The 14,587-nt window shown below is 48.3% G+C and overlaps 1 protein-coding gene across 5 annotated transcripts in view; it reads left to right on the top strand.

The window, feature by feature from the left end:
* Nucleotides 1-14,587, top strand: part of wwc3 (WWC family member 3) — a 48,114-nt gene that overhangs the window by 6,216 nt on the left and 27,311 nt on the right. For all 5 annotated transcript variants that reach the window (XM_062556802.1, XM_062556801.1, XM_062556799.1 and 2 more), the window contains exons 2-4: nt 9,657-9,766; nt 12,514-12,717; nt 14,383-14,459. In XM_062556802.1, coding sequence (XP_062412786.1) covers nt 9,657-9,766; nt 12,514-12,717; nt 14,383-14,459 — 391 coding nt within the window. The remainder of the gene's footprint in view (nt 1-9,656; nt 9,767-12,513; nt 12,718-14,382; nt 14,460-14,587) is intronic.

Here is a 14,587-nt window from a genome sequence, read left to right as displayed (position 1 = left end):
AGCTGGCAAATATGCTTTTGTTATGCTGTGTATGTGTGTGAGTGCGTGAGTGTGTATGTGTGTGTGTGTGTGTGTGTGTGGTATTAGTTGTTGTAGCATGATATTATGTTCTCTTGACAGACAAATTGCTCATTGTTTTATGGTTTATTGTTTTAGTTTTGTTTTTCATTTAAATGCTACAGTATGTCTGTTTTCTGTCTCTATCGAGAGCTAATCAAGCCTCCTGTCACACACTACGACTTGAACATACAACGTGATTAAAATTGGCCCTTTGTAAGTTATACAGTATGTGTATGGCTAAGTGTAAGTCCTCAACCCTGTTCTCCAGGAGAAGACCTAATGGCCGGTCCTGCCCTTATTTCGGCCCGGTCTTCCCAAGGCCTTATTGTCCAGAATGTTCTCCCCTCCCTCTTCCCCCCCCCCCCCCCTCCCTCCCGGCATTCACTGCTGGATCCTGACACAGGAAGCCAGACAATTCCGAAACTCCTAAAAATGCCAAACTGCCGCAGTGTCAACAAACATAGGATTGCTTGTTGGCAGTGCGTTGTGAATCTTCAGGTGAGGGGTGTTTCTCTCCCCCTTCTTCTGCCTTGTCAGATTATGGGAGCATTCCCAAGTTCAAAACGAATTGCTTGTAATTCCGTTTTTATTAGCTTTATTTCCCATGTACAACACTGAAACCCTACCTCAGTTGACCTCCCGCTTGTTGAAATAGATTTTTTTGGTTTTCTGAGATGTTGCCGTCCAAATGGCATGACTCCCGTATTCATAGACCTGTCAGAATTCACAATTCCTCTGTTGATTTGTTGATTCATACTTGTGGCTGTAGCCACACTAATTTTTCATTGTTGGAAAACACTTCGACTCCCACAAACTCGCTGGCTCTGATTGACGTCCACGGCGTGTTATGTTTGGCTGCGAAGTGCATCAGTCATCATCGGGTCCCTTGAGCTGCTTTGCTGACTTGACAAAGAAGACTAACTAGCGTGGGGGTGGGGGTGGAGGGGGACGTCGAGGGCAAACGGGCCGCACACCTCGCCGTTAGGCGTTAGCACGACTGACATTGTGATCCAGGAAGTCAAGTCCACCCAGGTTTCTTTTGTCTGGGACAGGAGCTGGCGCTGCGTGGGGCTGGCATGTGCTAATTAACCCCATTGGTCTGGCCCATGCCGCTCTGCGTACGCACACGGATAATGCCGATCATGCCAGGAATGCTAGCGGAGCAGGATGCGCCGGGCCGGCCTTGTGTGGATGTACAGTCCGTTTGTCAAGAGTCAGTCCTCACACCTCGGGGTCTGAGGAACGAGGTGATGCTGGAGCTGAAGCATGAAGAGGATTAGTAAACCGCCCGCCTCACTTCCTGCTTTCACGGGTATATACCTACAGAGTTGTTGCGTGTGAACGTGTTGGCATACATGCGTGTATGGTATTTGTGTGTGTGTGTGTGTGTGTGTGTGTGATTGTGTGCATGTTTGTTGTGCTCATACCATACACGCATCACGCAAAAACTATTCATCAAATATTTAACAGAGCAAGAAAGAAAGTCAATCACACCGATCCTCTGTCACCAGTTTCCCATGTCGTCCCTGAATTGCCTTCAGACTGATTTCTGAGGTGAGGTGGGGAGTGGTGGGTCTTGGGCATTAGTGGGTGTGTGCGTGTGTGTGTGTGAGAGAAGATGAGAGAGGCGCAGCCGGAGCCTGGGGCCTGCTGGTTCCCATGCGATGGTGATGTGTGGTGGGTGGGTGGGTGGGGGGGTTCTAAACTAAATGCGTCTGGAGACAGAGATGCCGTGCTCCGTCCGGGGTGGCGGCGCTACTTATAGTCGGCCTATTTCCATAAGATGGGGGAAGATAATAGGAGGAGGGGAAGGGCCCGGCGTCTCTGTCTGCCTGACATGCTCAGCTGCCGGAGCTGCTGCTTCCCAGCCCTGTCTGAGGGGGCTCGCATAAATGGCATTCCTACCCAAACTTGTTTTCGCATCTCCTCTTTTAAACCCAGAATGGAATTTTTAGACGGGGGGCACTTGTGCCGCAAAGGGGCTGAACTTAGACGTGTGTATTTCCGTGATTGTGTGTGTGTGTGTGAGTGTGAAGGTGTGTACTGTATGTGTCTACTGGGACAGAGTTAACAGAGGTAACAGTATTTGTCAGACCAGGCCCTGGCGTGGCATGACGTTATTTGCAGCGCACAGCAGCGCACATGGAGGCCGAGTTAAAAACGGTGGCCGTTCCAGCATTTTCCGGTATTGGCTCATGCCCATGTAAGACCTGGCCTATCTTGGTGTGTCACACACATTTGTTGTTTTTAGTGTCACGCGTGTGATGCTCTTAATTCCCGGGGGTCGGGCCCAAGACTTTTTCCGGCCTGCGGGCCTCAGTTGTTAACGTTTTGGGCATGACCGCAATGTTAATGCCTCACATTAATAGCGAATAGCTGTGCTTTTTGTCACCGCAGCTTCGGTATTGAACACGCTGCAGACAGATGAGAGGATGTGCCTACGGGCTAAATCAGCCCCGTGATTGAATGCGTGGAATCCAGACCTCTGGGAATGCGTCCGGTGTGTGGATGGAGTTTTGTGTGTGTGTGTCTGTGTGTGTGTGAGAGAGAGAGGGTGTGTGTGTGTGTGTGTGTCTGTGTGTGTGTGAGAGAGAGAGGGTGTGTGTGTGTGTGTGTGTGTGTGTGTGTGTGTGTGTGTGTGTGTGTGTGTGTGTGTGTGTGTGTGTGTGTGTGTGTGTGTGTGTGTGTGTGTGTGTGTGTGTGTGTGTGTGTGTGTGTGTGTGTGTGTGTGTGTGTGTGTGTGTGTGTGTGTGTGTGTGTGTGTGTGTGTGTGTGTGTGTGTGTGTGAGCTGCACACGTTATTGATTTAGAGTCAAAATCGCAATTTGAACCAATGTAACTAGCAAATGGCAAAGGCTGCAATTAATCATGCATCTCACAACTTTGTCCCAATGGTTAAACTAGTCAATTCTATGATTTTTATATTCATACTATTCTCCTTGTGTGACAGAATGTGTGTAGTGTTGTGTGAAGCTCACCTAACAGGAATGCTGTGCTTCTCATTCATTAGGCATGCTCAAGTGGCCCAACTTAAAGTGAAATTGAAAATATTGAACTGCAGCTTGACTTGAAAAAATTATATCACAAAGTCAGACTGCAATTGCAAATTACAAAGTCAGAGTTGCAATTGAAAGTGTGTGCTTGTGTGCGCGCGTTTGTTCGTTCCGGCAGGTCTTCTCGTCCACGTAGGGTCAGTAGCTGTGTGAGTGGTGTCCACATCTTGATCCACCCTTGTCGCCCCCGTTGATGCAGAAGCTATTGAGAAAGGACTTGCCTCCTCTGAGACAATAGCATTACATCAGTACCACACGAGTCCCCATTTAAAGAGCATCCCACAGCAGCAAGGCTGCAAGTTGCCACGGCAACAGATTGTCCAAACGAAGGCTGCGGGTTAATTAAGGCCAGTAAAGGCAAGCCCATAATATTATACAGAGCTGATCAAACCGCATGAAGGGGCCTGTGGCTTGAGAGATGGCGTGCCAATTTATTAACGTCTCCCTAGTGAAACCGCACCGCTGCCATTTGCCAGGCTTTGTGTGTGCTACTGGTTTCGCCGTCCCGACGACGGGCAGAGGAGGGCAGAGAGCAGTGCAACACGAGCGAGCGAGCGAGTCCAAAAGCATTAAAACACACAGCCTCTGGGGCGACTATAATTAAGTTTAACTAGGGGAATATTATTTTTAGGGAAAGCATTCTCGACGAGGAATGCAGAGGGCTGTTGTTTTGGAGCATCTTAATTTGCAGGCGGAATGTCACTCCCGCCTTTGTTGTCAGCCGGAGGCCCAAAACCGAGACTAGAGCAGCACGAGGCCCGCACGGCGAAGCCCAGCGCAGCGTAGCGGAGGGGCCAGTCCAGGCCAGGCCAGAGACCCTGGCGGTGCCACGGGCAGACGAGAGCCCACCCCTTGCTCCAGTTTCACATGCCTCACTCATGCATGCCCCCCTGAAACACACACACACACACACACAGACATACATATACATGCACATGCACACACACATATACGCACATGCACACACACACACACACACACACACACACAGACATACATATACATGCACACACACACACACACACACAGACACACACACATATACACACACACACACACACCACAGGGCACCCAGGGTCACCCACCCAGGATAGAAATACCCACGGGTGTTGTGTGGAGGGGGTAAGGGAGAGCTACTGACCAAAATGCGTCTCCTCTAAATGAGGTGCGTTTCAGACGCTGTGCTTTTCTTATTTTGTGTGCAATGCAGCTCCCCAGCCTCACCCGCATTGTGGTATTTTCCATATGTGCCCCGACCAAAAGGAAGAATGAACAGCATGTCCTCCCTCCGCTGAAATGTTTTGAGGACAATCAACACTTTTCAAAATTGGAAGAAGTGGACCTCTTGACAATGACAGCTGATGGATTTTCAAGTGGCTAGACACTTGCCGTATAAACAGTTTTGTTTACAGTCTCGGCCAACAGGATTCAGGATTCTTTGTTTCTCCGAAGAAGTCAGTAGCAAAGTATTTCTCCCCCCCCCCCCCACCCCCCTCAGCAGAACATATGTTTGTGTAGTCCCACAGTCCTTGCCAGAGAGCTACTTCAATGCACTCAATGTTAATTCTGCATTTGTTTAAAGTTAGCATTTCTGAGAGAATCTTTGAGGAAATTCCCAAGTCTTCCAATAACCCTGGGCTTGTAACCTTTTTCCTTCTGCTGATGGCGACATTTGGGAGTTAAGCACACTAAACACTGTGAGATTTCTCCTTCTGGCTACACTGGTTTCCTTTCTGGCACAGAGGCGTGGTATGAGAATATTAACTCTCTCGGCACAGCCAAAGGTCTCGGAGGAAAAAGAAACACATGGTAGAAAGTCCTAAAGAGCAGCCTCGTTGAGTCGCGTCATCGAGAGACTTACTGTACAAATGATGAAAGTGCAAGCTTGCACCAAATCTGGTTTCTGTACATCTCAGATTTCTTGAGAGGCTAAGCTAAGCTAATCTTCTGCTGCAAGTTAAAAATATGATTTGCATTTGGCACATTGGAACAAGAACCCATTTGGCAGTTCATGCTTATCAAGTAATGGTTTGAAGTTAGAATACAGTGGCTGTAAATTCACTCAAATCACATCATTTTATGGTTTGTTTATGTTTCCAGAAAAGCCCTTGAATTTGTTTTTGCCCTATTTATTGTGCTCAGACATGGTGGCAAGAAGGACCGCCATGATTGATCATGTAGTGGAGGGATCTAAAATCCCGAGTGAAACAGCTGTAGATGTGAGTTTGAGAACAGACTGCCTCTCCTTGTCGTTGTATTAGCAAAGGGAAACGCTAAGAGCACTGTGTGCCCATAACTGGCTTCCTGTGCGCGTCCTGAACAATCCATTACACCCTTATTTTTTATAGTGCGCCAGCTTCATCCACTTTGGTGATGTAAGCGATTTGGTTATGATTGCCAAAGGTCAATCTGCTTATGGTTCCTACAAAGAGCCTCTTCTGGATTGCATGGTGACCAATTGTTGTAATTGTCAATTAGTTTACAAATAGCCATTGAGCTGTAAATTAGAAGCACTGCTTACATGAAACAATATTTTTAAGAATCTTGGACTGAAGTCCATTTATTCCCAATGAGAGTAGTCCGTGCCAGAATGTTGTGTTATTGTGGGGTGTGTATGCAAGCGTCCTGACCCTCAAGCCTTGAGAACCCTGTTTTCTTCTCAGCACCCGGTCAGAGTGCGGAGGACGGAGCAATTGAGCCGTTACGTCTCGCGTCAGATCAGGGCCTCCTCCTCCTCTGTGTCCTCTTCACAGGGTGTGTGTGTGTGTGTGTGTGTGTGTGTGTGTGTGTAGCATTTACCAACTCTCCTGTGACACCACTTGGCTGGGACGGACCCACTGTCACAAGACTGCGCAACAAACCAAACATTCAGGGCCTCTTCCCTCCTCTCCGCTCACATCTGAGAGAGGGAGAGGGGGATAGAGAGAGGGGGAGAGAGAGAGGGAGAGAGAGTTTTTCTTCTTGTCCTCCATCCCCAGGGGTACCGAAGGGCAGCTCAATGATGCTCTGTTCCTTTCACTCTGACGTCACCAGTCTTCCCAAAGTCTCGCTTGTTTCATACACCGCCACTTTTTTCTTTTTGTTTTTTTTTGTCTTACTCGACACTCAGTGGGCGTGATGCAACTCGAACTGTTTCTTTGAGGAGGAAAACATTCCCTGCAAGATCAACATGCCTGCCCTTAAAACCCTAAATTCTACTTCCAGCTATCGTGTAATTAAATGACACACTCCTCTGAGGCTTGACATAATATATCCTATTACTACTACTCAATGTTTAATGCCAAACAGATCTCATACACTTTCAACTCCCTGAGATGGTTAGTAATTGTGCTCATGCAAGTCTCTCTGGCTCTCTCAGAAAGCACAAATTTCGCTAACAGTTTCTGGTCTCTGAAATATATGATTGTTCTTCCTCCTTAGATGCACACACATCCTCGTGTTTAGTGTTTGACTGTCCATTCCTGCCCAAATGCAGTCGAAGGAAGTACGATCACAGAGCTCTTCTTCATTTCTGATGGTTGGATGAACGAGTCTGTGCGGCTATGCTTCGCCATTAGATGGAAATGCACGATGCTCCGAAAGCCCCTCATCTGCGTTCTGCGAGCGTTTCTCCCCGCGCAGAGGTCACGGATCCGGGCAGGTTCCGGCATGGCGTCTGCATAGTGCGCATACCGCGGCAGAACAGGCCACACCGTTGCCGTCTCCCGCGCCGAGAGCGAGAGATTGATGGCTGTCCGTAAGCCGGCAGGTACTGTGGCTGTCAGCGCAGCTCTCTGAGCCATAAGGGCAGATTAGCCCGTAGCTCACTCACTCCCGTGTTTTGAAACCCAATATAATCATTTGCCTTGACCGACAGAACCCCTCTTTTTAAGGTCGAGTAATCCTCCAGAGCTGCGAGCTTGGCGACTGTCAGCCCAAACTTGCCTCATAAGTGTAATCCCATCGTAATGACCGCAGCCTGACTGAAATGTCTGCTTGAGGATCAAAGGCTTGTCAGTCACTCATTGAGAGCCCTCTTATGAAAGGTCTTCTACTGAGCATGTGCGCTGTGCTCATTCCCGTATTTGTTTTTCTGTGTGTGTGTGTGTGTGTGTGTGTGTTTTAAATACAAATACAAGCTGTAATGCTGATGTAATATCTTACGCTTGGCTGTACCTTGTATTTACCCTCTGTGTTTTTTTGGAGGAAGAGGGGGGGGGGGGGGGGTGTTGGGCCATATGCATGCTAAGGTTCACTGGCGGTGTGTGTGTGTTTTTTTTTTTTGCTGATGTCACTGTCAAGGCATGCCTGCTCTGTTTCTGAGGAATGCCTGACACTCCTTGCATGCAGGGCATGAGCGAGGACTCAGTTCCTCTGGATTGTTAAATCGGTCGCTGGCTTGGGAGCAAGCGTGCAGTCAGGCAGGCAGGCAGGCAGGCAGGCAGGCAGGCAGGCGTCTCCCGACACTCTCTCGCTGCACCTCAGGGGCCACCAGCACCTCCCACCACCTCCTCCTCCCACCTCCTCCTCCTCCTCCTCCTATTCCTCCTCCTCCTCCAACGCCGCCGCCGCCACCACTTCTGCCGCCACCGCTGCTCAGGTTACTGCATACCAGCGCCGCGACCAGATCGACTGGCTGCCTCTGTAATTTAATAGACAAACAAGGACATGCGCTTCCTCCCTCGGCCTGAGCCTGAGTGCTTGGAGTGTCGGAGCGAGCGTGTGGATGGGGTTTTGGGAAGGGAGGTGAATGACGTGAACATGATGAACAAGTGACTCAAGCCATCTTTCAAACAGCTGTTGCAAGTCATCATGTTGAAATGCAAGCGTGAAAAGTGTGTGTGTGTGTGTGTGTGTGTGTGTCCGTTAGGGGCATAATGACAAGTCATTTCTGAAGAAAGAATGAGTTGACTGCAGTAGAGACCACTGTGCAAATGTTAACATGCAAATGTCAACATGACCATCACTCAATCGAATGTCACTCTGCAACCGTAGGACGGCATCAGAAAAATGTGCAGTGGTCATTCATTTTTTCTAGAGCTGTAGCTGCTTTGACCTCTTGGTGGTCTGATAAGTGAACCGTTCAGAATCACTCCCTTGAAATATCGATGTACGTGTCCTCTTTTCTGGAGTGTCCATCAGTGTCATTTGTTCTAGTGCTTCAAGCTGTCCCCTGCAGTGGAGGGTCCTTAACCAGGGCCAGAATTGTGATAAGCTTGCTACGAGATGTTTGAGGACGTGCAGAATCAACACCGTGCCTTGTGACCATTTTACACCAGTTCTCTGGCTAGTTTGTGGCCGAGGTGGTTTGCTCGTGCACACAGGCCCTGGTGGTTTCATCCTCATCCCCTGAGTGCAAAGCCATCAATCAGTTTCCACTTGAAGAGCCATGAAGACACAGGGGGCGAGAGGCGGGGGGGGGGGGGGGGGGGGGTGAGATTGCAGCGGAAAGCTAACAGGCACACCAACAAGTGATTTACGGGGCACAGGAGAGAATGGGGTTTGTTCTGTGTGGTATGGAGGGAGGGACCGGCCAAACCAAAGGAAATATGAATAGTCCTCGCTGGGTGTGCATAAACCACTGCACAGTTGAATTTGATACGAGAGATGGAACATGTCCCATGAAGTTTTATTAGACTCTTTCATGTTGTTGGGTCCCCTCCAGAGCTCCTTGGAACTGTGCCTTAATGTCATTTTTCTGAAAACAATGCATGAATTTGGTGAATGTCTCTGGTTCAAAACTGATGTCTTATTAAAGACACAGTATTTTCTACACATAAAATGATGTGGGTTTGTTGTCAGTGTTGAAATTTGTAATTGCATTCGATACAAGGACGTACCTCTTGAAATGTGTCGCAGATGTTGACATGAGCTACGGCAAATGTCAACAGGACGTGGAAAAACAATGAAGATGAACTCTTAAGACTTTGCATCAGCTAGAGGCATCACCACTTCTTGTTGTCTAAATCTCACATTGACACTCACAGCTATCTTTTTTCCTTGGTGCTTCAAATTAACTGATATAAAGTTTCAAATGATGTGTTGTTGGGTAAGGTATTGTTGCTTTGCCAGTGGGCTATGAGAAAACAAAGCCAAGCTAAGTCGGAACAAAGGAACTTCAAAAACGTTATCGTTTGCGGTGGTCTACCAAAAGCCCGGCAGTACCTCCTTGCCCCGCATATGGAATGTGTTTATGGACTTTCTCTTCCTTCATAGTCTCTGCTCCATACATCTCTGACCCCAGAGGTTAGATCAGCAGACGCCGGGCGACGGAACGCGCCTTCATTTTCTACGTTCTCAAGGAATGCTCGGCATTTTTCACATGCCAGTTGTTGTTATTGTTCCTGCGTTATGGCTCGCTCCGCTCCTGTCTCGTTGTGAACTGTTGACATACGGTTTGGAAAGTGAAGCAGTCCAAATGGGTGAAAATATATGGTGTGTGTGTGTGTGGTGAAAATAGAACACTACACACCACAAGAATGCCTCGTCTTACATAAGCCATTGCACATTTTCTAACCTAAAGTGTGTGTGTGTGTGTGTGTGTGTGTTTTGATTTGTGTGCAGGATAACCAAGCCCCTGACCTTTGCTGACTGCGTGGGAGACGAGCTTCCCCTTGGCTGGGAGGTGGTGCTGGACCAGCAGGTGGGAGTCTACTACATCGACCACATCAACAGTAAGTCCCTGCCCTGCATCCTCTCCTGCACCCTGTGGGAGGTCTGCCCCCGCCACCCCACACTCAGCCCTCAGCCCTCAGCCCTCAGCCCTTAGCCTGGGCCATGGGACAGTCCCAGCCCCAGACCAAGGCCCAGTCCAAGCCCCAGACCCTTGTCTTTGTCTTGTCGGTTGGGAGCTCAGAGGAGTGAGTTATGACAGCCAGTGCTGGCAGAGTTAGCAGAAACTATGAAAACAATGTTGGCAGTGTTGGAGGGGAGCTATTTTGGATTTGACTTGTTGTTGGACATAAACAAATGCCTGAAATAACTTGGAGTCCATGTCTTTCTTTTTTTTTTTAGCCTAATTAACTCTGAAATGCTTTGAATTTGAATTTGACCTTTTAATTGTCATCATCTGACATTCTGTAAGGCCTTTGGTTCAGCTGAGCTCTTAAGCTGAGTCATGTTGGTTTCCCTTTGCAGAAGTAAAGATGAAACAAAGTCAGTGAGAGTTTTACTATCAGAATGTCAGAATGTTTCCAACAGGATGCTTGGAAAATAAGCGTATTTTTGTCAAAAAAAAAAAAAAATGTGTGTGAGTGCGCAATGCGCATGCGTGTGTGACTCGCTTATTTTGATGTCATAGCTGAGTGATGTCACACACACCCCACCCCAGCGTGTGACACACCGTCTGTTGTCCACTCCCCGCTCTGAGTCACCTCTGTCTCGAGTAGAGTGTGGCTTGCTGTTCTCCCATCACAGGGCCCTCCTGTCATCCTCCTCCTGCACTCTTGACTCACAGGGAGGCTACGCTACACCAGGCAAGTAGCTGAAGCGCTCCTGTTCGCGACGTGCTAAAAATAGTTTTAGAGGACTGGTCTATTTTTTTTGCGCCGCTATCTCGTCTGGTGTAGTCAGTTCTATTGATCGTAGCGGAAGCTAATTGTTGCGGCAGACGCAACGCGAACGAAAAAAGCTTCAGTTCCGCGCCCTGTGTTAGCCTCCTTGTCAGAGCGCAGGCAGGGGATGATGTGCAAGGATGGGTGGATGCGGGGTATGCGTGGCCCTCTTTGAGGGTACCCTCCTGCCCTGTCCTTAGTGTTCTTTTAAAGCATTCCTGTTGGCTGTGGAGGAAACGGAAGGCAGCTGCTGTGTTGCCTTGCTGCCATGATTGACCGGTGTCTCAGAAGACAGACATTTTGAGTGAAGGCAGCTTCTACAGAATGAACATGGTTTTTGAACGATCTTGCAGGATTCCTTTTTATAGTAATGTGTGTCATCAGCACATCAGCATGCTGATGGAGCTGAATGTGTTGCTTGTCTCTTGGGTGTGTGGTGGAGTCTTGTCAGTTCATGACAAGTTCATGTAGCAGTCATTATTAAGGTTTGCGTGTGTGTGTGTGTGTGTGTGTGTGTGTGCGTGCATATGCTGCTGTCCAGCAGGACGTTATGTATGGCCGTGGTGGATTGGTCAGTCATGCAATGGGAAAAACATCCAGGGGAAGTGGACGGGGCACTGCTGTTCGGGCCCTTCGGCCCCCGTGCCCTGTACCATCCTGTTCTCCGGGGTCACTGGGACGTGATGTCATGGGCTGCGGAGATGATATACGACCATCTACCGGGCCAGGCCGCAGCGGAGACACGTCCGTCCCTTCTCCGGTCCTCTCCGAGTCCATCCTCTCCGCTGGCCCCGGCCGCTGCCGTGGTGTGGGAATGACCGCCGCAGCGGCGTCACGTCGGAACTGTTTCCATGCGTAATGCGGAATTCTGCTGCCTGCGTCCACAGCGTTTTCCATGAAGTCGAGGGAATAGTGGGAAAGATGTTAGAATAATATTGCTGTTGGAAGTTGAGGATACTGGGAGTAAAATGACTTTTTCCTCACGGTTACGGTAGTCGGTCGGGTTTGGTTAAGGAACGGGAGATTTGACCGGCGAGTCAGGACAGGCATGTTTACCGTTTACTCCAGATGAGTTATTATAAGCATGTCACGGTTGGATGCGCTAAGGAGACAATTGTTTGGCTGTTTTAGTAAAGAAAACAAGTGTTTGGTTGTTAAGGAAGGGTTTTTATAAGTGAGTAAAGATTAGTCATTGTCTGCCTCTGTAAGACTGGAATTTACCTCAGAGACCTGTATGTGTATGTGACCGCGACCTGCCTGCTGAAAAGTGGCAAGGATTGGAGACAATCGGTCACCATGTCTGAAATGTTATCACGAGAGGATTGTTTCGAGGATGGCAGTGTTAGCTGCCATTTTTGAGAGCGTGTGTGGTTTAGAATCCGTAAATGAATGATTGAATGAATGAAGACTACTCATTCTGAGTTTTGCTGTGCCCATCACATATGCCTTTGCCCACACATTTACACCACTCTGTTATGAAGCACATATTTAACTCAGGCCCTAAGAATGAGCTGTAGGAGGTACTGTATTGGTTTTCTTTGTTTACTAGTATAGATTCAGTTGGTTGATGTATAAAAAGAGGTCTTATGATTGTAATGAAACTGTGGCTAATAGGCTGCCATGGTACACCGTGCTGGTCAGGTCTGAGTTGTTTGTATCAAGAGCGCAATATACTTCATCAGAAGCAACTTTCGGGAATCCGGAAAACACGAAAACAACAATTTTTTCCCCACCCTCCTCGTGCGATTCGGGTTCCCGGAAGTGGCTTCTGATAAAGTATCTTTCTCCGCCGTACGTAACAATTTCTGATTGTATGGCTGAGGGTGGTACTCTGACCCCCCGTTTTGCCCCCTTTCTTGCCCGGGCAGAGACCACCCAGATTGAGAACCCGCGGACGCAATGGCGGCAGGAGCAGGAGCGCATGCTGAAGGAGTACCTGGTGGTGGCGCAGGAGGCGCTCAACGCCAAGAAGGAGATGTACCTGGTCAAGCAGCAGCGCCTGGAGCTGGCCCAGCAGGAGATGCTGCTCTTCCACCAGCTCTCGCAGGACGACACGCGCTCCGTCACCAGCTGTGAGGGACACACACACACACACACACACACACACACACACACACACACACACACACACACACACACACACACACACACACACTCTCAGACACATCCTCAAACATGCACACATGCAAACACACTCTCAAATACACACACACACACACACACACACACACACACACACACACACACACATGCTCACACATAGCTTCTCCTAAACACACACACGCACATGCTCACAACCACTGTAAACACTACTTTAGCCAATTACTGTAGACATGCACATATATCTGGCACATAAATGGCTAGCCAACATCCACGCCATGTGGAGGGGAAAAAAACAGCTGTTATGTAACAATCACATACCCACGCTTTTTAAATTCACTCTCACCTACTGATCTGATGTATCTTTTAATTCTCATTTTAATTTTCCCTCACAATCTTATCTTATAAGCCATCAGAAAATTGTCAGACCATACACAAATTCCACAATACTGACATGTATGAAGTTATTATTTAGTCACACACATATAGTGTATATACGGATGCTGTGTTTATTTACGAAGGCACATACTGTGCAAATCACAATCTGAATCCTGTTATTAAATACCAGAAAGACTTTTGTAAGGCATGTGGAGAAAATGGTACTGTTGTGTCTCTTGTAAGGGGAAATCCTGTTGGCATGCTCTCGTATACAAACTACCATGTAAATATAAACAGGCTTTCACACAAACACACTCGCGCGCACATACACACTCTCGGATAAACACACGCAACATCCGCCGACTTGCTAAGAACTTTTAATCACAGGCTTCTAGTGTATGCTCTATAAATATAGTATGGCACAGTTTCACAAGAAAACACCACCACCATCTTAACCTCTCTGAAAGCCTGTGAGTCAAGGACTTCCTTCTCCAAGTAAAAGGCCAAACTGATCCATCTGCCTGTCGTTCACTGGTGGAGGCTTCCCTATTCATTCACCATCAACTTCATCCATCTGTTTCCACAGCACTTTCAGTTTTACTCAGTAATTCTCTCTTTCTCTCTCTTTCTTTCTCTCTCTCTTTCTCTCTCTCTCTCCCTCTCTCTCGCTCCCTCTCTCTCTCTACTCTTCTCTCTCGCTGGCGTTTTTGCGCTCTCCCTTTGTCCACCTTCTTCCTGCTTAAGCGTACTGCTGTTCTCCTCTTCCAGCCACCCCTCCTTTTCCCCTTTTGCCTTCCCTTTCCTGGCTCCTTCCTCTCGTTTTTTTCCCCCGCTGCATTCACCTCTTCCTGCTTTACTCTTTGCCTCTATACCTCTGTTTTTTTTCTGAAAGGAACCACACCCCAACATCCCTCCACCCACACCCACACCCACCCCCCACACCAACCTCCACACCAGAACATCCACCCTCACACACAGATGTAGAGAGAGAGAGAGAGAAAGAGTAAGAAAGAGAGAGAGAGAGAGGAATGAAGCAAAGCATCACACACAAAAGGCCCTCTATCAAAGGATACACTATCTCTCACCTCGCCGTGTGTTGTGGTTCTATCTGTCAGAGTGGCGGAGTTGTGTTTCAGCGTTTGACTGACCCTCTTTCTCCCCCCTCTTCTCTTTTTCTCTCATTTCTCTCTCTCTCTCTCTCTCTCTCTCTCTCTCTCTCTCTCTCTCTCTCTCTCTCTCTCTCTCTTTCTTACATGCAGCACACTCTGGCTCTTCTTCAAATGCAAAATATGACCCTGACCAAATAAAAGCGGAAATTGCCTGTAGGCGGGAACGGGTAAGTCATTATCGCCAGAGAACAATGCTTCATATGTCAGGTCTTCTGACGGCTTTGTTGCCCAACCACCCCACCCCACGCCCCATGCCCCGACCACCACCCTATGGCCCATCTTCCTTACACCCAAA

The sequence above is a fragment of the Sardina pilchardus genome, chromosome 15 (assembly GCF_963854185.1).
Source record: "Sardina pilchardus chromosome 15, fSarPil1.1, whole genome shotgun sequence".
Taxonomy (NCBI): Eukaryota; Metazoa; Chordata; class Actinopteri; order Clupeiformes; family Clupeidae; genus Sardina; species Sardina pilchardus.
This window is presented reverse-complemented; position numbering and strand designations above follow the sequence as displayed.